The sequence below is a fragment of the Triticum aestivum genome, chromosome 6D (assembly GCF_018294505.1).
Source record: "Triticum aestivum cultivar Chinese Spring chromosome 6D, IWGSC CS RefSeq v2.1, whole genome shotgun sequence".
Classification (NCBI taxonomy): domain Eukaryota; kingdom Viridiplantae; phylum Streptophyta; class Magnoliopsida; order Poales; family Poaceae; genus Triticum; species Triticum aestivum.
Window position 1 is genome coordinate 491,028,056 of NC_057811.1, and position 24,857 is coordinate 491,052,912.

Genomic DNA, 24,857 nt, shown 5'->3' on the forward strand with positions numbered 1-24,857 from the left:
CTACATCGCCATTGATATCCATCTAATTAATTAAAGCAATTAGTAGTATTAAGACTAGCCACAATGGATAGTAATATAGACTAGTAACATGCACATGTTACTAGTCTATGTTAATACCTCTATAGTGGGGAGTAAGAGCATGGTTAATAGTATAGCCAGCTGCTGGCTATAAGCCAGTGCGATGTCATATACAGCCAATCTTATAGCCAACATGTACAATAGTAGATCAAAAAAGTGTATTACTTTTTTATTACGTGGCCCATCTTTCATTCTCACAAAGTGCCTAGGAGCACGTGCTAGAGCTGACTCTTCACGAAGAGCCCGCTTACCTTTTCTCTCCTCTTCTCTTTTCTCCAACTAAGCAGAAATATACTAGTTTATTCTTTATAGCCCGCTGACTCATCTCTATTATACTTGCTCTAACATATGTGGGGTAACATGTAACACTTCATTTATTAGGCTATAGACTCATTTTATCTAGATATGTGTGATGTTACTCATACTACTAGTAATTAGTAGCTATGTTACCACTTTTCTCCATTTCTTCATTTATTGCTTGCCACATCATCTATTTTATCTAGATATGTGTGATGTTACTACTTTATGTTACTCCCAATGTGGGTAGTCTAATCAATTAGCATTAATAAATACTAGTACAAGAGATGTACATATTGTTCCTTTTTCCATAAAGATATACACACGGAAACTGAAACAGAAATGAGCTAATATTTTTTTAGAAAATAACAGCAAAAATGTCAGGCTCCAGAAAGTCAGAATATACACTTATATCAAAGAAGAAGGGCTTCCAAGTCAACTCTAGACAAGTAAGCTCCCAGTGGATTCACAAAGAAAAAATAAATTCACCTTCGGAGCTACTGGGCACAGTCCGTGTCAACAGAGGTGGCACCAACGGCGATGACGTTATCGCCGGCTTTCACCTCCCAGCATTCCTCATGCTCCTATTCCCAGCAGGTGACACTATGCACTCCTCACTCACGAGCAGCACGGCCAACAGGTCGCCCCACCTAGCATGGCCGAGCTGGACAAAGTACAATGTGTCCTCATTCGAATTGTTACCCGTGGCATACTTGGCCTTCACCGTCTCGTCCTCTTCGTCCTCAACGTATGCTTTGTATGTGAGCCGAAGGAGGACATGCCGGATGACCGCTTCCCGAAGAAGCCCACCCTCCGTATAACATGACAATCTGTGAGTGATGGTAGAACTTTACCCGATTCCAAACTGGTTCTCCTGGTAGGCCAGCCATAGTTGTTTCACTGTCGTTGTACTCTTGCTCTTTATGACTTGATCACAAAGAATCATCAACATGAAAGAGAGGCTGCAAGTGAAATGAAACGTCTAAACTTTCGCCAACATGAAAAACTGGAAGCCATATAAAAGTAGACCAAATTTATAGAGAAAAATTCTCAATATCCGTAATACCAAATCAATATAATTATATCCAAGAAATGTGTTTTCATGATTTATCTATCTGGTATTGTAGGTGTTTTTTGGAAAAAACAACTTGGTCATATTTTTTTAATGTTTGAGTTAGCACCAAATGACATGCCCAATATTTTTGGAAAGAAGTGAGTAAGATTTAAGTTAGGAAAAACATGATTTCACTATTAGGTTAAAGGTAGATCTTTCTAACCAATCAATATATCTAAAAAAATAGGTAAGTGGTTAAAAACCCCACAAAAGAATTTCTTCCATATCGAGGCAAGTTTGTGCTTTGATCAACCATCTCAGATGATATTTCTTATTCTAGCAAAATGATATTTCATGAAGTATTATTGGCAATATAGACGACTTGGACATTATGTCGCAATAGGTGTTTTTTGCATGAGCGGACCTAAACACATTTTTGACGAGGTAGGAGGGGGAGACAAATGATATGAATTGTTTTTAAAATAAAATCAGGAGATTTTCATATGTTTTCTCAAATTGAACAAATTTTATTGAATTTCTATAAATTTAGTAGGTGCATGGCCTGCACATGGGTCCATGCCTGGTTTTCTTTCATTCTGCCTAGCATATGTATTTTATATTTGTGTCTGCATATAACTGTTTTTTAGGATACAATATTTTTTGTTGCAGTTGTGCTTTTCTACAAGTATTATTTTTTAGAAGCTTCTACAACTTAGTCGCACTGGCATCTTTTGAGGGTTTTTTTTCGAGAATCAATTTTTTTGAGGGGGTAGGTAGTCGCACTGGCATGATACGCTACAATGTTGACACTGAAATTCCACCTTCCGGCCCAAATAAGGATTCTTTTGTTAAAGTGGTTGGGCCTCCACCTTCCAGTCCAGTTACAGATCCAGGCAGAAACCCATGCAGTTACAAATTCCACCTTCCGGCCCAAATAAGGATTTTTCTCTCTCTTTCTTGCCGGTAAAATATTCTTCAGGAAAAATATTTTCAAAATAAAACAAAATAAGACAAATAATTTGGAGATGGGAGGTATCGATCCCCCTGCCTTTTATAATAAGCCATATAAATGCTCTACCATTTGAGCTACATCCCCATTGATACCTATCACATTAATTAGAGCAATTAGTATTAACTAATTCTGGTTAATAAATATATATGTACGGAAACTAAATAGACTCCAAAAAAGCTGTCTTTGGACTTTCAGATGATCACTCTATGGGTTGAAGCCTGAACCGGCAATGTTGAAGGAGACAAGCAGCATCACGCATCGTACCAGGGCTATATTTGAAGCACCGTAGGCAAATAAAAAGGGCTCCCAAAGCAGCTCCCCGGCAACATAGACACACCCCCACACATGAAACAAGCAAAGTTCACATGGTTTTAGAAGAATAAAAAGTGTTCACCGACATGGGCCCCACATTGATAGAGGCGTAGCCGCGACGACGTTATTGTTGGCTTTCGGCTCCTCAGCACCTCTCAGTGTCGCTCTCCTTGTCTCGGTGGATGACATTATGCCGTGGAACTCCTCGCTCATGAGCAGCGTGACCAGGAGCTCCATTAAGGTCACCATCTCATTCTCGTTCAACTCATCCCGCCTGGCACTGTTGGGGGGGGGGGGGATCCAATGGCATTGGGCACCCATAGCCAGTTGTCCTTTGTGCGTGAGTCGGCATATGGATTGACAGGCCCTAATAGTTGTAGTGCTACGGTACAACCGTTCTGCCCTCGCGGTGTATGGTTGAAGCCTTGAAGGTGCCCGCTTTCCGGCGGCATGGTGTCCCGAAAGCGGTGCTTTCTCTTTGACAGAAACCAAGGCGGCGGCTGTGGATGACGAGGCTGCACGGTTGGCTCGACGGCAAGCAGCATTGCAGTGGTGGTGGCTCCTCTTTGCTATGCGGGTAGCAAGGGGAGGGGTAGCGGGTGATCTTGGTGTCATCATGGCTTCGCCTGTGGCGGCTCCCTGATCTGGATTTGGACTCCTTGTGTTGACGGCGTCCCTTCCCTCACTGTTTGGGTCAACAACCTTGGTTTCGCGGGTGGCACTTGTGAGAGGGTCTAAGCAAAAGATCCAAGCTTGGTGCCAGCGCCGGCTACGACGACACATGTGGGTGTCGCTTCCCTCTTAAGGCGTTGTTGTGGGTCCCTTCATGGTCTTGGGCTCTAGGGTGAAAAACTTAGTCAGCCCTCTTGGGCTCGACAATGGTAGCGCTTGGCATCGTCACCCCTCTTAGGGCGTCATCGTAGAGCCTCGGATCCTTTTCGTTGCAGTTGTCCAACAGCTTTAGGTTTGCCTTATCCTGGCCATATGTAGCTTCCTCAACTCTAGCATGGGGTGTCCCGATGATCTCCTATATTATAAACATGCCCTCGTGATCTGTTCTCGGTCATTGCTATCTCATGGCACGAGCGGTGCTCCATGTCTTGGAGCTAGGGGGGGGGGGGCAGTCTCAACGGCGAGTTGACCCCCTCTGGAGATGCCTCTGTGTGTTTAGCACTACGGTGTCCAGTGATTTCTCAAGGCGGCGCGGTTCTGGTCTTGTTCGGTAGTCTCGAGTGGCTCTTGTTAGTTGTGGTGTCTCATGTTCTCATGCCGCACTTGTGCCACTCACTTGGATGCCATTTTATTTTCTTTCGACCTACTTGTATGAGGATTTTCTCACCACTTTGTACCAGTTCGCGCTTTAGATATATAATATAATTCTAGACGAAAGCTTGTTTCAAAGAGTGAAGCTTGTCTCGCCGGGTAAGAGGGTGTTACAGCCACTGCCCATGGTCCTCTTGGCTAGTAAGATGGACCAAGGGAGAATCGACAATTCAGCCTGAAGGGTTGACCCTCAGGACACCGGTGTAATTTAGTTTAATCTGAATTGAATCCAATCGCGGGCAAGGAAGGTAGTGGCAACTGACCAGGACTTCCATTTAAGAGTGTATATATTGGAAAAAAAGAGTAATATTGATGTCGCAATTTTTTGGTAGGGACGGATCCAAAAACATTTTTGACGGATCAACATGTTTTTTAAATGAAATCAGTAGAACTGCATATGCATTCTCAAATGTTTAGTTATTAAATAGGTGCATGGCCCCACATGGTTTTCTTGCATTTTTACACAGGCATTCTTTATTTTCTTGCACAACTTTTTTTTCTTATGCGTTTTAAACCGAAAACATTTTTACAGGACCTGTAGCGATCATCTTCCATAGTCTGTCACACCGAACGATGCGTTGCATATGCATTTACACTTTGTTTTGGTAGATCTACATTATTGGTTGTTGCAGGTTTGCTTTGTTTTTCTGAGAAACTTATACACTTTAGCCAATGTTGTGGTGAGCAGCCTAAAAACCTTTTTTTAGGGATCCTAAAAACAAATAAAAAAATGTTGACACCAAGTTCCACCTTACGGCCCAATTACAAAAAAAAAATTGAAAGTGGATCAGCCTCCACTTAAGCCAAGCTAAAGAAGGTAAAAGCTCAAGCAGCGTCTCAACACTGTTTTTACTTCTTTTTGGAATAGCCTAAAGAAAACACTTCTTTTTGGAAAAGGTAAAAATAAAAAAATATCTTTACAAACAGGTTTAAAAAAAAGAAAGATGTAAAAAGTAAGTAATAATTATTGGAGATGGGAGGTATCGGTCCCCCTGCATCTTAAGATGCAACATAAGTGCTCTACCATTTGAGCCACATCCCCATTGACATCTATTACACTAATCCAACTAATTAATTCTAATTAACAAATAACAATCAAGCCTGCCCCAGTTTCCCAATCACGAATCACGGATGGTATCTTTCTTCCATACAAATAAAAAGATATACATAAACAAAAAACCAAAAAACAGTAAGCTCCAAAATGTTCATGCCATTTTCTGATTACTCTGCTATAACAAGGAATATACAATTGTCAAACCGATGCAAAAATTTCTCCTCCGTCGAACGAGTGCGAAAATCGTAAAAGGGTAGACGCATCTTCGGTGGATCAAATCTGATAAGATAACCATTCTATGGGTTAAAGTAACCTGAGCCACCAATGTTGGAGGAGACGAGCAGCATCACGCTGGTTATGGCAGCAAGCCATACCAGGGCCCTATCTGAGACACCAAACGCAGACAAGAAAAGCCTTCCGAATCAGCTCATGACCAGCATAAACATACATAGACCCACACAGTAAACAAGCAAGCCTCATGGGTCCAAAAAAACATTAAAAAAATGTTTACCTTCGGGGTTACTGGACACTGGGCCCGCGTCTACGGCGACACCGGCGGGCACGACGACATCACTGGCTTGCGATACCTCAGCCTTCTCGGCGTCTCTCGAGCTCTTGGTCTCAGCTGACGACACGATACCCTGGAACTCCTCGCTCACGAGCAAAGCGGCCAGCAGGTCCATGAATGTCTCCCTCTCATTGCCGTTGAAATCGCCCCGCCTGGTGCCGTCGAGCTGGACAAAGTCTAGCGTGTCCTCGTCCGAAATGTAGCCCGTGGCATACTCGGTTTTGACCGTCTCGTCTTCCTCGTCCTCGACGTACGCTTTGTATGTGAGCCGGAGGAGAACCTCGCCGGATGACCGCTTTCCGAAGAAGCCCCACCCTCCGTATAATGTGACGATCTTGTCGGTGGGTACCGTGTCTTTGAGTGAGCTTAGATCAACCTGAAAAGAATATTAACAGAGAAGTTCATCCCACTTTCAGTTATAAATTCATCTATCTTTGCATATTGAACCATCAAACAAATAAGCAGGCAGACAATGCAACAAAATAGTACAGTAAACTGCAAGATTCTATACTCCCCAACAAAATATATCAGTTTTCTGAAGGGAGAAGGTGAAACTTTCTATTGAAGTAGAATCGTAGATGGTTAAACCCTACCTCTCCAGTACCAATAGTAATGTCGGTGAAACCAACTGTATCCTTCACTTGAATACACAACTTCTGTTTGCGGGGATTCGCAACTAGCATATGAAAATCCTGTTTCATGTGAACTGGTTATAAACAAGGCAGCATATATGAAAAAGATTTCAGTTAGATGCAAGTGATTTTGAAGCAGAACTGTGTCAGAAATTTACTTGATTCCAAATTGGTTCTCCTGGTAGGCCAGTCACAGTTGTTTGGCTGTTCTTCTTGCTCTTTATGACTTGATCACCGAGAATCATAGCAACATATGGATCTGTCTTCCCTGCAAGTGAAATGAAGTGTCTAAAAGCTTCATCAGCATAAAACAGAGGCCTGTGAGAAAATGGACTATTTTGCAAGTGCAGGTAAATTAGTTAAGTTTAATTTATGCCAACTTTTAAAAACAGAGAGATTAAATAGAAGTAGCACTCGACTGCGAAACAATTTCCGTTGGTAACACTACTGCTTTAATATAGGGCAGAGCACAAAGTCTAAACAAGAAAAATCCAGGAACAGTATAGGCTGGGCCAGAGCTGACTGTTTCATCAGCCCTTAAGGGGGTAGGAGGCAGGGAGTCTTTTTCGAAGCCGACTCAAGTGTTTGCCAAGGTCTATCATGCTCTAAATGCGGAAACTTGTTAGAGCACTTTCTTGCTTGATACAACAAGGTACAGCATTTTGGGCATACAGAAATGAATTGGATGTCAGCTCTAAACTAAATAATACAGATGCTAAATCAGGCACAAGTGAAAGCAGAGAGTCCTTACCGAACAAGACAAAGCTAAGCTTCCTAGCATCAACTAGTGTCACTGATAGCTCTCCAACAAAGTCCTTGTTTCCATCTTGAACATCTTGAACTAAGTCACTTGCAACACCTTGCATTATACCGCTTGCAACATTTTGAATTATGTCGCTTGCAACATCTCCTGCAACAGGTCCCATAGCTCTCCCCTTCTCAAAATCAAGGACAATCTTTTTGGGCCGGACAAAGAGACGTGGGAGATCTTCCGTCAGAAGTTTCGTGAGAAATCTAGTAGCAGAAATCACAAGTAAGTTAGGTCACTAGATAACGGTGCGCGAACTTTCTACCAAAGCATAAAAAATGTTATTTTTCTCCGATAAAGAGCTGAGCATGAAGGCATTAATTCTCGGCATGAATATAGAATTGTCCTGAAACATGATACAAGCAATGTAATGCGACTTCAAGTCTTCAATTAAATGTGTTCACCACTGAATCCAAAACACCATCTATGTTCTGGAAATCTGAACCACAACTACTAACAGAATCCTTTATCTGTTGTTATTCATATTCAATTATTCATGAAGAGAATAAGTTACAGTAGGCAATTAAGTCAAGTGGTTCATAAAAAAAGTACAAGTTGGGATCAAAAGTGACATTGGTAGCTCAACTAATTTATAGCAACTGTTTTATACACGGATATCAGTATTTGATCTTCTAGAACCACACAGTAAACAAGAAAACAACGGAGTACATCACCTTAGCAGAACAAAAAAACAGTAACTACAAAATGAATAAATGCATCAACAGGTATTTCCACATGTATCAACACCAGTATGTAACTATGATTCAGCATAGATATTTTAGATGATAGGGCTTACATTGACAGAACAGGAATTGCTGTTGGAGACGAGCACCATGTACATGCAGAGATTTTTTTAGCACATTGTTAGCAAAGAATCAAAGTAATTGCTGGCCATGCCATCAAAGAGATACAGAGAAGTATATGAGCTCATAATCACCCAACAGAGTATGAACAAGACTACAAGAGCTTATGAATAGGAAACAGAACACATAAGTGGCAGTTGTCCGTCCCAAAATAAGTGTCTCAACTTCAGCACAACTTTAGTACAAAGTTGTGACACTTATTTTGGGACGGAGGGAGTATAACATATTGACAGTGTTCTGCATGCAGAAAACCACTAAATTAAGACATAGAAAATGTACAGTCCTAAGAGACTGCTTATCCTCTCATTTTCTTTCAACCATCTCAATGCCAGCTGGAATGAATACTAGACATATGTGCAGAAGAGAGGGGGGTAGTACAACTTCCATTTCTTTAAAGCGCGGAAGAGAGGTATCTGTACGAAATATCTTCAGCTCACTTGAACTTAAAAAAAAAGGTGGATAACCCCCGGCCACTGCATCAATCGATGCATGCAGCCATAAATCAGTTCACTTGAACTGCCCCACACCCCAATCTTAAGAAGCAACTGAATAATCCTAAATTATGATATTCTACCACATACATTGCATTCAATAAGTTAAATTGGTTAAGATGTTCCAACCATATTCTGTCTTTCGATAGCCCATGCTAATCGACCTTAAAATCCCTAAATTAGGTATAAGTTGCAAATGGGAACAGTAAGGTTGTATAAGCAATTACTTCCTCTGTCTGGCTTTATTAGCCCCCCTCGGATTTTGGCTAAAGTTTGACCATATATGACCAGCAAAATATAAGTTATATGTCACAATAATTATAGTGTTGGATTCGTATTTGAAAGAAGTTTTCAATGATCAAAATTGACTCGAAATATGAGGGCACTAATAAACCAGGACAGAGGAAGTACATACCCATAAGATTGAACAACCGGAACAGTGACAGCTCAAACTTTATCTTCGGAAGCGACACGAATGCCCAAGACACGGCTCCCACCCATGGTTCTGTCGGAATAAGCCTCAACTTAACCCACAACTCCCCGTCAATATCAAAATCTCGAACCCAGACCGGCACGACGATTGGTACGGCACTGAACTTCAAGGAGAGGGCCAATGCCATGCGTGCATCGCCAGCATAACGGATGCCGATTTGGTACCTGAAATACACAATGAGTAAACCAATTCTAACTTATTTTTGTCTGCCAATGGGTAACACTAAGATAAACACAATTCTCGCAGCAATGACTAACAGAAACACCCACATCGTAGTAATATGAATCAAGTACATGAGGTAGTCTGCTTCCACATCTGTAAAGCTATCACACAGTTGCTTATTGATCTTAACTGACACTCCCTCTGTCCCGAATTACTTGTCTTAGATTTTTCTAGATACGGATGTATGTAGACACGTTTTAGTGTTAGATACATCCGTAGCTAGACAAAATTTAAGACAAGTAATTTGAGACGGAGGTAACATATTGCACAAAGATTAATTATTCTCGGACTAATATACACCCTGTTTCCCTAAAGAAAAACTAAAACTATGATCATTACACAGATTTCCCCATTCTGCTCCAAATGGCACTGTCAATTGCACTGGAAGTCTGAAACTGAATGGATAGTTCTAGCACCAATGTGTGCATACCTACCTACCATTGGTCTAGTGATAGTAAAATTTCCATCGAAATCAAGTGCAGGCGACTGAATTATGCTTAAGAACTCGCCGATACCAACAAGAGGCAGGAGACTCACTGCAGGTCGTTGGCTCGGCGCGACGTCCGGCGCTCGACGTTCCTGACGGAGAGCGGCTCCTCGCCGAGGTGGAACTGCCTGATCTCGACGCGGTTGACATAATCGGGCTTCTGGAGGTTGTCGATGACGGGCTGGAGCAGGCCGACAATCCAGCCCTCGATGCCGGGGCGGTACACCTTCCAGAGCTTTCCCAGCACCATGTTGACCCACTCCACCGACTCCTTGCGCTGCAGGTCCTTCTCCTCCAGGAAGAGCGAGAAGCCGGAGGTGGGCACCTGCGGCCACGACCCGTTCACCCTCACCTCGCGCTCGGCGCGCCGGCGCCGGCGGAGGGTGAGCAGCTTGTCGAAGGCCGCGCCCACGAAGAAGAAGAGCGCGAAGAGGCCCAGCACGGACCGCGGGAGGGAGGGGAGAGGCGGCGGGGCCGGCAGCGGGTGGATGACGCCCAGCTGGGTCCGCAGCTTGGACACCAGCGGGTCCTCGTCCGGCCCGGCCGCGCGGTAGCCCCCCGCCGCGAAGGCCGGGGAGGGGCGCGCGGGGGAGGTAGAGGTTGGGGTGGAGGTGGGTGGTGGGGTCTGCTCGGGGGCGGGGAGGTTGCTGGCGGAGAGCGGGGCTGCCGCGCGCCGGGGCGGAAAGGCGCCGGCTTTGGGGACGGGGAGGCATCGTCGGCGACGGCGGTGGGGGAGAGGGGATAGGGAGGGGAGGAAGGAGGTGGAGGCGGGGCTAGAGAGGGAGAAGGGAGGAGGAGGCGGCGGGGTGCCGGCGGAGGGGGTCAGCATCGGGGTCCACCGACATCCGGCGAGCGAGGCGTGGGGCTCGCCGGAGGAGATATGGGAGGGGACGGAGAGGTTCGGAGCTAGTGGTGGATGCTGCTGCGGAGAGAAGCGGTGGACAGGCCCCACTCCGCTCAGCTGACCACTGAAGCAGCAATTTTTTTTTTACTGATAAAATTATTATCATCATCTCTTCTTGGAACAAGATTGCAAGTTCTTTGGTAGATGCAAAATCTGCATTTCTGATACTACCTACTGCATTTGAGCAAAATGTTAAGAAGAATTTTCATTTCCTGCGAAAAAGAAAGAATTTTGATGTATAGCACCCAACTATAATTAGATGGCATGGCAGATAAAGAAAAACAATTCTGCCAAAGTAGAGGGATTTACATATTTTTTTCATGGTAATACGTGTCTCATTCATATAAAAATATCAAAGTACAAATCAGATAAGGACAAACATGACAAAACTGAAAAGATGGCAAAATATCTCTGAGCTTGACACCAACGCCCGTCACCTGCCTTCGGCACCACCACAGCAGCAACCGAAGAAAAGATTGACGGATCACCTCCTCACACGAGCTCGACGCGGCTCCATTGCTGATATGCAGCTTTGCGGACCTCCAAGGTGGATCGCCAGAAGTGAAGCCATGCCGTTGAACGAATCAGACTGGGGCAACACCTCGGACACGCCATCGAACTCCAGATCTGGCACCCCACCACGTCTGAGACATCGATGGAGGAAACCACACCTGCCATCCATCAACCACGAACCCATCACACGTTCCATCTTCTAGATGTCATCGATGCAGACCATAATCCGCATCCGCTCCTGAACTACCTCCCAACCTCCGCGCCGACGTTGGAGCAGACACCGTTGCAACGGCGGATCCCGAGGACACATGTCCACCACGAGGATGCCGCCGCCACACCATCCTTGCTTGAACAGGCTGGTTTTCAAAACCATCCCCAACCATAGGACCGGTCGCCTTGTCGGAGAAGGATCTGAAGAATCTTTATTCAGCACCGTCATCGCCGCGGTCGAAGCCAAGACGATGAACAGCCTAAAACAAAGCTACTTTAGCCTAAAACTATCCACACACACGTGGATCCGGCGACCCCCCTCACGACCGACGACCGAAGTCGCCGACGGAGGAGAGCCGCCGGAGGAACGCGGTGGAAGAAACTCGCTGGCGGCGGCTAGGGTTTTCTAGTTGCGTCCCGAGAGGAAAAAGACTCGCTGTGAGATATAAGTAGAGGGATTTACCGGGACAACAGATTGGACTAGTTAGGGTTGAGATGCGTAATATATACTCCTCGCCGAAATACAAGGTGTATAAATTTGTTTGAAAATTTGGAGTATTTTGGGAAAATCAATAGGAGAACCTATTCTTTTAAGGATAAAACTACAACTTCTTGTAAAGACATAATGTACTTTGATGCATATTGATATTTCATAAAAAAGAGATGTATGTATGCATATAAAAAGAGATGATATGTTAGAAGTTGGTATCTACTGGGTAAGCAGGAGCAGAGCTGCTTAGCAACTCTAGGTTCTTGGCTTGTTTCTCCATCACAATTCATTTTTCATGGCCCACATACTGATTAACAGTGTTTACAGGCATACAAAATTCATCCGGAGGCCGAATGAGCCATACATGACGGCCTCTAGAAGATAAACTAAAAAGTGGGATAGACTATAAGCTTCCAATTTTTTGTTCTTCGTTTATGATGGGACTCCAATCCGTCGCCGCGTACTTTAGCTTGAATATCAAAGATGATATGCCTATGCAAGCTCTTGCACGACCCCTGGTCCCTGCATGCTTTGAACGGCCTTAAGACAATCTGAAGCGGCCTTTTTGTTCCAGAGAGAAAGATCGGCTGCTAGAGGGCTTCTCTGTGTGCCAATGGCAGAGTTTTTGTCTGCCCCCTCAAATTGGTAAACGTAGTTTTGGTAACGGCTAGTTGTTATCTTGACGGTTAGATCCAAATCAGTGGGCTTGATCATGAGGCTCTGATTGCTCCAGTTTATTATGTGTACGATAGATGGGGGTGTGATTAGGGAAGATAATGTTTTCTCTTTTAACAGTAGAGATAGTAGTAGAGATCGAGAGAGCGTGCGTGTTTCTCGATGGATGAAGATTTACGTTTTCAAACCAAACCGTCCGTGCAATCGATCATCGATCAGCTCCTAACCTAGCGGCGAACCAACTTGTAGTTGAATGATTAGGAGGACAATGGTATCCTAGCCCACCAGAGTTTAAGTCATAGACTTACATTGAAGTTTGATTTTTTTTTTGAATTTATTTCAGGCCTTCCGGCAATGTACGTTCAATGGTTGAAGACGTTCCTGTCAACTACGAAGGCGTATGTGACGATTTCATTAATCTTAAAATGATGTACCGGCTTAGTCTCTTGAAGATGGTCATAGGGATAAAACTTGCGTGTATATGTTCATAAGGATAAGTATATGTGTATATGTATGAGCATCTACGTCTATACTTGTATTTTAATTGACAAATAGCCTAGCACGTACAATATACGGCCGTGCATCAAATCTAACACAAGGAAAAAAGAAAGGGGAAAAAGACAAGACAAGGAAAAAACGTATCTTAAGATCGCTCGTGCCTGCTTCCATTAAGAAGAAGACGATGCCCGAGTTCGACCCTGCTTCAGAAAGAAAACTATATCTCTCATACGTCTGATCGTTTCTTTGCGCCTGCATCTTGCAATTCATTCCATGAACTGCCTCCATGGGAGTTGGCTGTGGCGTCTCGCATCCCCTGGCTTGCCCTTCTCAGCAGCAGGGCCGGTCCTGAGATTTTAAGGACCCGGGGCGAAACTTAAATTCGAGGCCCCTTAATATAAATACTAAAATAATAACCATAGCGATAGGATGTGGTCTCGTCGAATCCCAGGGTTTGCGGGGATGAATCCATTACGTTTTTTTAGAAAACACCTGCAATTTTATTCATACTCATAACAATTACAGGTACACTGATTTGGATCTAAAATCCAAGAAAATACAAAGTAACTCCTATGACTAAGAATTACAATAAAATCTCTTGGAAACACCTTTTTCGCTGTATAGGAAAAAAAGTATATCCATATGATTGAAAAATATGTTCCGACGACTGCAACATAAAAGGATGCTTCTATTGATAAAGCGTTAGCATGTTTCGCTGCACAAAAGTGCATCTTCAATAATAATTATTTTCATATATTTATTTGTTAGAAGAAAATCATAACTTACCAGAAAAAATTGGATAATAAAAGATATTTTGCATGATTTATGGGAAGCAATTTTTAGCTAATGGCAAAGGAGTACTAGTATCAGTCTTCCACGCTGATCCTCACGTTCAAGCTAGGAAGCAATCAATTAGAGCATGGTTAATAGAAGCGCCGGCTACCGGCTGTACACGAGCTCCATGTGAGCAGTAGCCTTCATAAAAGAAATCTCGTGCAATAAGACTGGCTCTATACGAACTGCTGGATAGTTAAAGTAATCAATGTTTGCATGCATGCAAAACGCTGTTCATTGGACAGTGGGACGCTGGAAACAGAAAACGGCAGCGCTAGCGCTTGCTTCGGGCTGCAAGCAGGCGGAACTTTCTCGCGTCTTGTGTTGTAGCCGGGCGCTTGACGAAGCGCTCGCTACCTTCTCTCTCCTGTCTTAACTCTCCTCCAGTTCAGAATATTGCTGTTGTGGAATCCCTTATAGCCCGCTTAGTAAGACTATTATACTTACTCTTAGGAAGGATTGGAATTAGGAAGCAAAGGGATTGTTTCCTAATTAACAGGCACGGGACGATGGTAGGGGGCATGTTCAGCGGAAGCAGTTATAGGAGCAATCAGTTAATTAACGACCCAAACCAACAAACCATGTGTGGGCCATACTAGTAGATTGGACGGCTATGATGCTTCTAATCCTACGGCGTTCCACTAATCTGATGGGAGACAGAGGATTCTGATCCTTAGCGCTGCGCGAAACAAAAGCAAAAAACACCACCTTGTGTTGGCAGGGATTAAACACACGCGAGTTGGTTTCCCTGTCCGATCCGGCACCGGCTAGCAGCAGTTACCGATCCAGTAGGTTTACGTAGTAGGCTCGTTTGCTAATATAAATTCCTATGCACCCCGTGTCCGTGTGTGTAATCTACTAGTCCTAGATCAGATCAAAGCAATATATATATAGAATCAACAGGTCCTGCAGCCATCAAATTAAATCGCACGCGCGTGTGCTTCTCGCCTCGCCGGATTGCCTCCTGCTCCTGCGTACGTATACGCATCAAGGCCGGCCGGCCGGCGGCTCTACGTATATACTGCTTCGTGTGTTCTTCGTCGGAAAGTATCGCCAGCAGCTTCGCCCTCAATCCTCACTCCTCCAATCGCGGTGCATATGGCGGCGCAAGAGAATACCCAATTTTCCAGCCGCGATGGAAGCCAAGATCAGCTTGTTGTCATCTCCGACACTCTTAAGGTAAAATTTTTGGTTGTCCTTGAGTTTTTTTGAGTACTATATAATCCGGCTACTAGTCTCAGCCATCGCCCATAATTTAACTAGGCCATACTAGTTTGTGCTATTATATTAATCAACCATGGTCATGCCTTCAGTATCAGTCAGGCTATTGAAACATGCAGTATCTTGCACGAGAACCTGCAGGGAAATTCTAATGTTAGTGTTTGGTACATGTGTTATTTGGGCAAGCAATAATTCCACAGTTAATAAAGTACCAATCCAGCTAGAAGCCCCAGTAGTATTGCCATCGCCCATAATCTCATGCCTCTAAATTTGTTTGGTTTACAGCTGCTGCACCCTGTCGCCACTACTTTTGCAGTACTGGCAGCTTATGCACTGTTGCTTATGATCAGTACAAACTACATCCAAATAGCTGCGATCCCGGCTATCATACTTGCTTTCATTGGTGCTTTGTGGGGCAATTTCTGGGTCAAGGGAAGACTTCAGCATAGAAACAACAATGGAACTGCTGCTAATCCAGCTTGGAGGATGCTGCTACCCACGGTACTACTGTCGTATTGTTTGCAGCTAATCCAGCTTGCCTGTGCACAAGCGACCAACGGACAACAAAGTGACAATTTCCTTCTCTCTCACTCCCTCCTCTTCTTTAGTTCCGCGCTTGGTGCACTGGCCGTGATGATTTCTGCGCTGCCCATCAGAGCCAATCAATGTGTGGCGCAGGGGCAGCAACTGATTCACAGGACCTTCATTGTGGTTTTTATGATAGCAGTGCACATCATGGCTACAGAACAGATGGTGGAGGGCATGTTACTGGTTTGCATGCCGGAGTTTATTGCATCACTTGTGTGGTTCACTGTTAATTTTGATCACGCCAGATGTATGGCGTACATCGACAAGGTAACATCACGCAAATCAACAGTCAGCTTTCTCACTGCAGCAGTGGCTCTGTTAGCGTTCATGTTTGCATATGAGAACGAGATGGTACTTGCTAATTACTGGCACAGAAGAATCCTGTACTCCTGTACCTTGTCAGGGCTTCTATCCTGCTTGTGCGTGTGTATGATCCTGCAGTGGCGGCCGGATATCTCTGCTAATGTGTCCCTTGACTGGCCGAGCGATAGTGCGATCATTTCCATAAGGATCCTCGAATTCTCGGCACTGATTTGCTTTGCTATGTCAGCTGTGCTTCTCTTCATTGGGTTCCTCTTGAATTACTCAATTCTGTAGACCTAAGTTTGCTATGTAAGCATGCATGGCTACCTTGTATGGCGGCCTCGGGACAAAGATCGTCCATAACTCTAGTGTTTTGTAAGCATGCATGGCTACCTTGTATGGCGGCCTCGTGACAAAGATGGACCATAACTGTAGTGTTTTGCACTGTATCTTCTAATATTTTTATAACTACTATTGTAGTGTGGTTACTGATCTGGATTGCTGATTGTAGAGAGGCTACCTTTGAATTTCATTACCAGAAGGGAATGCAAACATTTATGCTTGTTATCAACGTGAACATCAGAATATTTCGTATATGGAAGGTGATTGAAGATGCTATGTTTTTTGTGCGTAGTGATGACATGTTCTTATATTTGGGATGACCAAAGTACTGCTACATATAGCAGGGGCTGCGTCATTTATCCGCTGATTAGTCATTTTGTTAATTAATATAAGCAGCGGCAGGTGAAGGGAGTATGGATGCCACGATACAAATTAGTGTTTGAAGATGGGGCCTATGCTCCTGCCATTGAAAAAATATATTTCAAAATGTCAAGAAATTCCGAACACAAATTTGACGCGTACATCACTGTATGTGTGCATGTCAAGTTTTGTGAAAATCCAAATTTTTATACGTCTTGTGTGAAAAAGACGAAAAACATGTCTCATGAAAAGCCAATTTTAACACTAAATTTTCTCTTTTTTACATATGGGAGCTACGGCGGTGACTGCGAGCTACGGCATGATTTTTTTTTTGCTGGAACTGGTGTCTCGGAGTGATTCAACCTATGCACACCGGATGCTGCTACAGATGCCGGCGGCCACCCACGACGCTGTGACCAGGGGTGGTGCCGGCGAGGTCCGTTTGAATGCGGACACCACGACGAGCGGCAATCCGGGGTTGCTGTCACGCTCGCTGGAGCTCAGAAGCGCGCGGTGACCTAGGCAGAGAGAAGCGTGTCACGGAGGGGCGTTCACCAAGCGTTGAGGAGAGAAACAAACGACTTTAGGAGAGAAACCAACGGCTGAGGGTGACCCAATCCAACGCACGCGTGGCGACCGGCGCCTAGCGTACCCGGCGGACCGGTCGAGTATTTGGGCCGATCATTGAAATCATGAGGTTTGGATGCCTAGATCCATCAGAATCATCTTCGTCCAGGAAAAAGGAGAAGGAAAATCACAATCCGAATGACATACCACAGTACAAATTAATGAGTACACAGAGAGAACAAACTGCACTAGGCCAGTAGCCGATTTCAAAACAGCAGCACTGCTTGCATCTCTGTCTCAGCAACAATATAAACTACAGAGAGTAGAACTGAATAAGCTCATGCGTGGAAACAAGCAGAGGGGCATGCCAACTGAAAAACTGAAAAATGGACATCCATTGCAGACTGCTGTCCTCAAGCATCTGCAGAGTAGCTAGCTAGCAATAACAATGTGCTACTGCAAAATTAATTAATGACTGCTAACATCAAGTTTTAAAAGCAGCAATCTTACATTGAAGGCGAAAGACTGCAAGCATATATAGCATCATGGAAGTCGTCGAGAAAACGAGAAGAGCTCGTAATTGTTTAGGTTCAGGATACTACAACTGGGGCACTGAGCTTCCTCGATGTCTAGTTTGCGGAAGAACTCGCCGAAGGAAATAACTAACCAAGAACAAAATGGCTCCATCGAGTTTAAACAATTACCGGCACCTCACATACTATAATCTCTAACTGGAGGATGAAGCGTGCAACAGCTACTCACAGATTTGAGTACCTACCTTTTTTTTTTTCGAAAAGGAGGTTGACCCCCCGGCCTCTGCATCCAAGGGATGCATACGGCCTTTTTATTAATAAACAAAAGGTTTCACAGAAGCTTCAAATCTCAGTAATGAAAAAAGCTCACAGAAAGAACATGGGATAGCCACGACCGGCTTGGTAAAGTTAAACATGATACTAAACTATCCTATTACATGACCGCCATCCAAACCGGTTGAAAATAGCCCATGCTACCATCTTCCAACGGGTAGACGCAGTAACCAAACACTCCCTGGCCACCGTCAGAGTGAGTAACGACCACGTACGGATCAACGTAGTGGCTCGAAAGATGACCTGCAAAAAATGAGTATTTGTTGTTCTGTTAAAAACTAAATCATTTCTGCAGTTCCAAATAGTCCATAATAAAGCACATGCTCCTACATGGATATGTTTTGCTATTTCTATGTCAACTCCATTTAGCCACGTCCCAAACAACGTGTGTATGCTATTCGGAGGCGAAATATTAAATGCAATATGAGCCGATCGCCATAGTAATTTGGCCATAGGGCATTCAATAAAAAGGTGTTTAATAGATTCATCATAATCCCAGAAACTGCATCTCCGAGACCCATTCCAGTTCCGTTTGGCCAAATTTTCTTTGGTAAGAATGACTTGTTTATGAACAAACCACATAAACACTTTGATTTTCCATATATGTATAGAGCGAGGGATAGGGCCAGAGTTTATAGTATCCATATACATGGATCTTACGGAGAAAACCCCATTCCCGGTTAGTTTCCACCGCATCTGATCTGGCTGCTGAGATAGGTTGACATCCATTAATCTTGTCACTAGATGGAGCCAAACTTCTCAACGGTTTCCAACTAATGCTCTTCTGAATTGAATATTTAGAGGGTTGGATTGAAATACGGTTGCAACGTACACCTCGCGACGCTGAACAATATTATAGAGCGAAGGATATTGTATAGCTAAAGGCGTCTCCCCTAGCCACGTATCCTCCCAGAATCTCGTATGAGCACCATTATTAACAATAAATCTTGTCCTATGGAAGAAGGCTGATTTCACTTTCATCAACCTCTTCCAAAACGGTGAATCAGTTGGTCTGACTGTCACCTGGGATAATGTTTTAGAATAAAGGTACTTGTTACGCAGAATCTGAGCCCAAGTGGCATCAATCTTTACAGATAACTTATACAGCCACTTGCTGAGAAGGCATCTGTTCTTCACCTCTAAATTTTCAATACCAAGACCGCCTTGGTCTTTAGGTCTGCAAAGGATATCCCACTTGGCTAGTATGTATTTTTGTTTTAACTCATCACTCTGCCAGAAAAAGCGTGATCGATAAAAATCTAGTCTTTTCCGTACCCCTACAGGTACCTCAAAAAGACGAGAAATATTGGCATACTCGTAAGCACCGAATTGATGAGAACTAGTCTACCACCGTACGACATAAGCTTGCGCTTCCAGCAGCCTAGTTTCTTCTCAAAACGATCTTCAATACACTTCCATTCTTTGTTAGATAGCCTACGATGGTGAATGTGTATACCCAAATAAGAAAATGGGAGCGAACCCAAACCACATCCGAACAGTTGTTTATAAGCTTCCTGTTCATCCTGAGCTCTCCCAAAATAGAACAATTCACTCTTGTTAAAATTTATCTTTAAACCCGACAACTGCTCGAAAAGGCATAATAGAAGCTTCATATTCCGTGCCTTTGCCAAGTCGTGCTCCATGAAGATTATAGTATCATCAGCGTATTGTAGTATGGACACGCCACCGTCCACTAGATGCGGAACTAGACCACCTACTTGACCATTTTCTTTAGCCCGTCCTATCAGAATTGTCAACATATCTACCACTATGTTAAACAAAATAGGGGACATTGGGTCTCCTTGTCTAAGACCCTTATGTGTCTGGAAATAGTGACCTATATCATCATTCACTCTGATTCCGACACTGCCTTTTTGCGTAAAAGACTCGATCTGCTGCCGCCAGGCTTGATTGAATCCTTTCATCCGCAAGGCCTACTGAAGAAATGGCCACTTAACTTTATCATAGGCTTTCTCAAAATCCACTTTGAAAATAACCCCATCTAGCTTTTTCGTGTGGATTTCGTGAAGTGTCTCATGCAAGACCACAACCCCTTCAAGGATGTTTTTGTCCGGCATAAACGCAGTTTGAGTTGGCTGCACTACACTATGTGCGATCTGTGTTAGCCTATTAGTCCCCACCTTTGTGAAGATTTTGAAACTAACATTGAGAAGGCATATCAGACGGAACTGCTCAATCCGCACCGCGTCTGCCTTCTTCGGTAATAAAGTGATCGTTCCAAAATTCAAATGAAATAGCTGCAAATGCCCGGAGAATAGATCGTGGAACATAGGAAGTAGATCACCCTTAATTATATGCCAACATTTTTTTATAAAACTCAGCCGGAAAACCATCCGGTCCAGAAGCTTTATTATTCTTCATCTGAGTGATCGCCTCAATTGAGTACCTACCTCTTGAGAAACAACTTACACATTTTCTGAATGACAACCTGGATGCTGTACAAAGCTCAAGAGGTGTCTCGTCCGCCAGTAGAGTGCTTGTAGTTAAACTGATTCTGACAGTGAAACTTTTGCACAAATGCTCTTTCTCCTCGAGATATAAAATCGAAACCTGGTGCACTACATTACCTCATCATGTGTACAGAATGATTACTCACCCTTCACCGAGTTGAGGGTGGTCCTTGTCGTGAGTTTGGAGTACAGCTCCTAATGATTGTTAGTTGTTTCCAAGACCAACAGCATCCTCATCGTCATGGAAAGAGTGTCTGAATCTGTCAGCCAGAACATCTTTTTTTCATCCTGTACTGAAGCATCTGGGAAACATCAAGTTTTGACAGTGATTTATAGGCATATAGCAAACATAAATGTAACTGTAAAACACCATAAGCATAGCTTTATACAAATCGTTGAGAAAACGAGAAGAGCCCCTGTCTAGATTCATTAATTTCGTACTGCTGAAGACATACGGTGCAGCATATTGGTGTATGCATGTAAAAGGAGCAGGAGCAGCAACCAACAACTCTGATGTTCTTGGCTTCTACTTCCAAATTAATCAGGGTAAAATTGTCCTCGGGATTGATCTGGCGATGTTAACTGCCTACTCGTCCTCGTCGATCTTCCAGGACAGGTTGTGGCGATTTCGATGCACACCACCTTGGCGATCTTCGAGGACATCTGGTAGCGGTTTCGATGCCCAAATCCACCGGCGTCATCTTCGTCCATTTTCAACATCACCAAGATATATCACTGAAAAAAGGAGGAAGGAAAATAACAATCCGGACGCTATTACACCCGCGTCGCCCCCGTCTCGGGCGGCTCCGCAAACCCTAGCCGCCAGGTTCACCACCACCTCCCTCCCTCCCTTCCCTCCGCCACCGCTGGAGGACGCCGCCGGGCTAAGCCCGGGGGCCGACAGCGGTGGCGGAGGCTCTCCTCCCTGGATCGCGTCAGAGGGGGTGGGGCGGAACCTCCACGCGCGTGACGGCGCGGCGGCGATCTGATCCATGGTGGCGCGACGGCGTGCTCTGGGCGGAGGCCTTGGGTGGCGGCGTGGTTGCCTGGTGGCGAGCCGGCGGCGGCGGCGTGAAGAGGGCGACGTGGAGGTCCGGGCTGGCTAGATCAGGATCCCGGGGCGGCGGCCCTGGACGATGGCGGCGGGTGAAGCTCGGGCTTCCCGTGGCGGCATGGCGTGGTGCAGTCCATATCCAAGGCGGATCTGCGTCGACGATCTCGTGGTTTTGCCACGGATTGGTTCCGATCAGAGACGGCGATGAGCGTGCGGGATTCTATCTCGGCGGCTCTTGCGATTTGGCGAGGTGGGGTGGGAGTCCTCCTCCCAGGCTCCAGTGGTGGCGCATTCAGGCAGTGGCCGGTGTGCTAGGGCTCCTACGGTGGCACTGTTGTTGCGGTTGGTCGCCGGATCTAGGCGGCTAGATCTGGGGCTTTGAAGGCGGTCGAGACAGTGCACAGGTTGTCGGGTGGATTTCTTGGGACGGATCCGAGTGAAAACTTGGTCTTCGGTCGTTGGCCGGAGCCGGTGTTGACGATGCCCTTATCATCATTTCCTTCATGAAGGCATCATCGAGGTACAAATCCCAAACCCACCCAATACCTCCGGGGGAAACCCTAGATCAGTTGATCGGATGACGGCGGCATTCATGTGTCGTTACCCCCTTGGGGGCGGCATTCTTGGAGATGCACTCGGGCTCGAGGGACCAGCGGATGGCTTCTTCGATGGAGCGGTGTTTCTTTCTACATATTCATGGCGGCGGCTCTTGGCGGCATGGAGCAGCGGAGGCTTGGCGTCAGATGTGTGGTGATGGACACGCACAGGAGGTCGACGCTGTCTGGTGTCGTGGTGTCGTCGGCGGCAGCTAGACCGGGCAAGGTTGATGCAGCAGTACAACTCTGAAGATGGATTGGTGGCATGTGGCTGCGGCGGCCTCATACCCGGCAGGCGTCCTGGTTGAGGAGCACGCCGGACTGGTGGGTGCCCATACCCGGCAGGCGTCCTGGTTGGGACCTCAGGTCTTAGATGTTAGGTCTGGCTGCGATGTCTGTTTGGTATTAGGCCCAGACTATCAGCGCCCCTTCATCAATTGGATAAGTGTAGCGACAGTTGTTGTTTAGACGGTGACTTTAGTCTTACTATTGTATGACTTTGTAAGGTCTTGTGAGAATAATTAATAAAGTGGCCGCATGCATCGCCCAGATGCAGAGGCCATGGGTCATCCTCCTTTTCTAAAAAAAAATTACACTTCACATGTTAAATAGCTTTCTCGAATGGCAGTAGGGTAATAGCAGGGCAAGGCATAGTTGATCCCCTCCCACGTACCACTCCTCGTGAAAACAAGCAGAAACGGCAAGTCAACTGAAAAGCATGTAGCTGAAAACTCTGAAAATTGTTTTCGGAACCGGATGAGGAGCAGCAACTCTCATGTTTGCTGTTGTTCCTAGTTTTTGGCTTGGTGACATACTGATGCGAGCAATAGAAGAGGCTGGAAATGCCTCTTGGTTTCGGGCCAATAGAAGGTGTGCCCGGAATCCCACCGGTCAGTTATCTCATGATGCGAGCCACCGTATTAGTATATATGTATTTTTTGCTTTGTATTCTCCCATTTCTTTTAATTCTTTCGTTGTATAAGATGATTTATCAACCTTATTCGCAAAAAAAAAGATGATTTATCAACCTGTGCCTGGCTGATAGTGTCCAGTACAAGTGCAGCAGCACATCTTTAGCCCATTCAACAAGAGAGTGTTGGTGCCCATTATGAGCAAGAACGCCCAAGTACCAAATCTGCCACTCAAGCATCTGCAAAACTTTGGTCTCCTCAAGAGATCAAGAGCTGGGCTGCATTCACTGAGGTCAGGATGGGTCAGCATCCGTTGGCGTCATCTTCATCCGGGAAACAGAGAGCGTCTCCTTGCCAACATCACCAAGACGTATCATCGAAAAACAGAGGAGAAAAATAACATGTGAGGCCCAACGCTATAGCATCATTCAGGAAACAGGGTCTCCTTTCCAACATTAGACAGGCCACCAAAATAATCATCTGAAGAGTAGCACTGCAACGGCCGGTCACATAATTTTTTTATCAGTGATCAGACTGTAAAAGACTGCAAGCATGTATAACAACATCAAAATCGCTGAAAAAAATGAGAAGACCGTAGATGTAAAATCATGCATCTAGTCATAAGTCATAACTGAAAAATGTAAAATCTGCTGTTGCAAAAACACAACTGCCTGCCCCTCACATATTTGTACTAACTAATCTCTTACTGAAGGGTGATGTATCCAACAGTTATCTAGGAACGCCCGGAGAAACAGCCAAACACAACGATAGATTTGAATAGCTACGTACCATTGAGAAAGAAACACACATTTTCTGAATGACAGCTTGGAAGCTGTACAAAGAGTTGCCCAGCAAGAAACGGCTACTTAAGCCAGAAATGCCTGACATTATCCAACAAAGACAAAGGGAGACACAGACAGGAAGAGCTGGCACGCTGCCTATTACTTCATCGCGTGAGCAAATGTGCTGGAAAGAATGGAGCCAATCGAGGAGTAAACAGCTGCTTAAGCTAGTACCTTTTGTTAAGACACACACTCCTGTAGAAAACTTTGTATATGCAGGGAAGAGATGTCTCCTACACCAGTACAGTGCTTGTAGTTAAACTGAATCTGACGGTGAAATTTTGTACAAATGCCCGGTCTCCTCGATGGGATAGACTCAACTGAAGACAGTTTACCCATTCAGAAAGACCACACATTTTCTGAACTAGGATTGTTGACAGCAGGAATCAATCTGGCCTCAAGATGGTTTCCAACAACATTGATCATCCACAACACTCAAGTGCCCAATCAGCCAGTACTGATCTAGTTACCACTGCAGAAGTATTAACAGATGAACTGTAAAACCAAGATTTAATTGACAATAATACATACCAGTTGACATGCTTATATTAAGCTGTAAACAGCCGTAAGCAAACATATATAACAACGTCCCAATTGTTGAGAAAACTATTGAGAAGAAGCAGAGCATAACAGGGGCACAAAAGCTTGCTTCATAAAAGAGCATGACGACTACATACAAATGGATAAAAGAGCAAAGGAGAAATGTATTACCAGTAAAGATACAGAATGACGACTTGCCAAAGAGCATGGCAACTAGAGAATGATGACTACGAATGGTCACCCAATAATATTAAACCAATACTAGCAGTCTTAACCAATACTACAATTTTGTATCCATTATCCATAGTACATTATGCGACGGAGAGAATAGTGTATCATAAACGAGAGATGAATCGAGCTAGACACTAGTATTAAACT

At 44.7% G+C, this 24,857-nt stretch overlaps 2 protein-coding genes across 2 annotated transcripts; one reads left to right on the forward strand and one right to left on the reverse strand.

Annotated features, from left to right (window-relative positions):
* Window positions 1-5,165: 5,165 nt before the first annotated feature.
* Window positions 5,166-10,629, reverse strand: LOC123146333 (extended synaptotagmin-1). Its single transcript, XM_044565980.1, has 8 exons — window positions 9,745-10,629; window positions 8,908-9,149; window positions 7,935-7,953; window positions 7,082-7,344; window positions 6,489-6,598; window positions 6,292-6,390; window positions 5,642-6,074; window positions 5,166-5,515 (listed from the first exon to the last, which is right to left on the reverse strand). The coding sequence occupies exons 1-8, from the start codon at window positions 10,521-10,523 to the stop codon at window positions 5,427-5,429; spliced, it is 2,034 nt and encodes a 677-aa protein (XP_044421915.1). The 5' UTR covers window positions 10,524-10,629; the 3' UTR covers window positions 5,166-5,426.
* Window positions 10,630-14,584: 3,955 nt separating this feature from the next.
* Window positions 14,585-16,487, forward strand: LOC123142255 (uncharacterized). Its single transcript, XM_044561245.1, has 2 exons — window positions 14,585-14,997; window positions 15,325-16,487. Exons 1-2 carry the CDS (start codon window positions 14,917-14,919, stop codon window positions 16,222-16,224), a joined length of 981 nt encoding a protein of 326 aa, XP_044417180.1. The 5' UTR covers window positions 14,585-14,916; the 3' UTR covers window positions 16,225-16,487.
* Window positions 16,488-24,857: the final 8,370 nt, after the last annotated feature.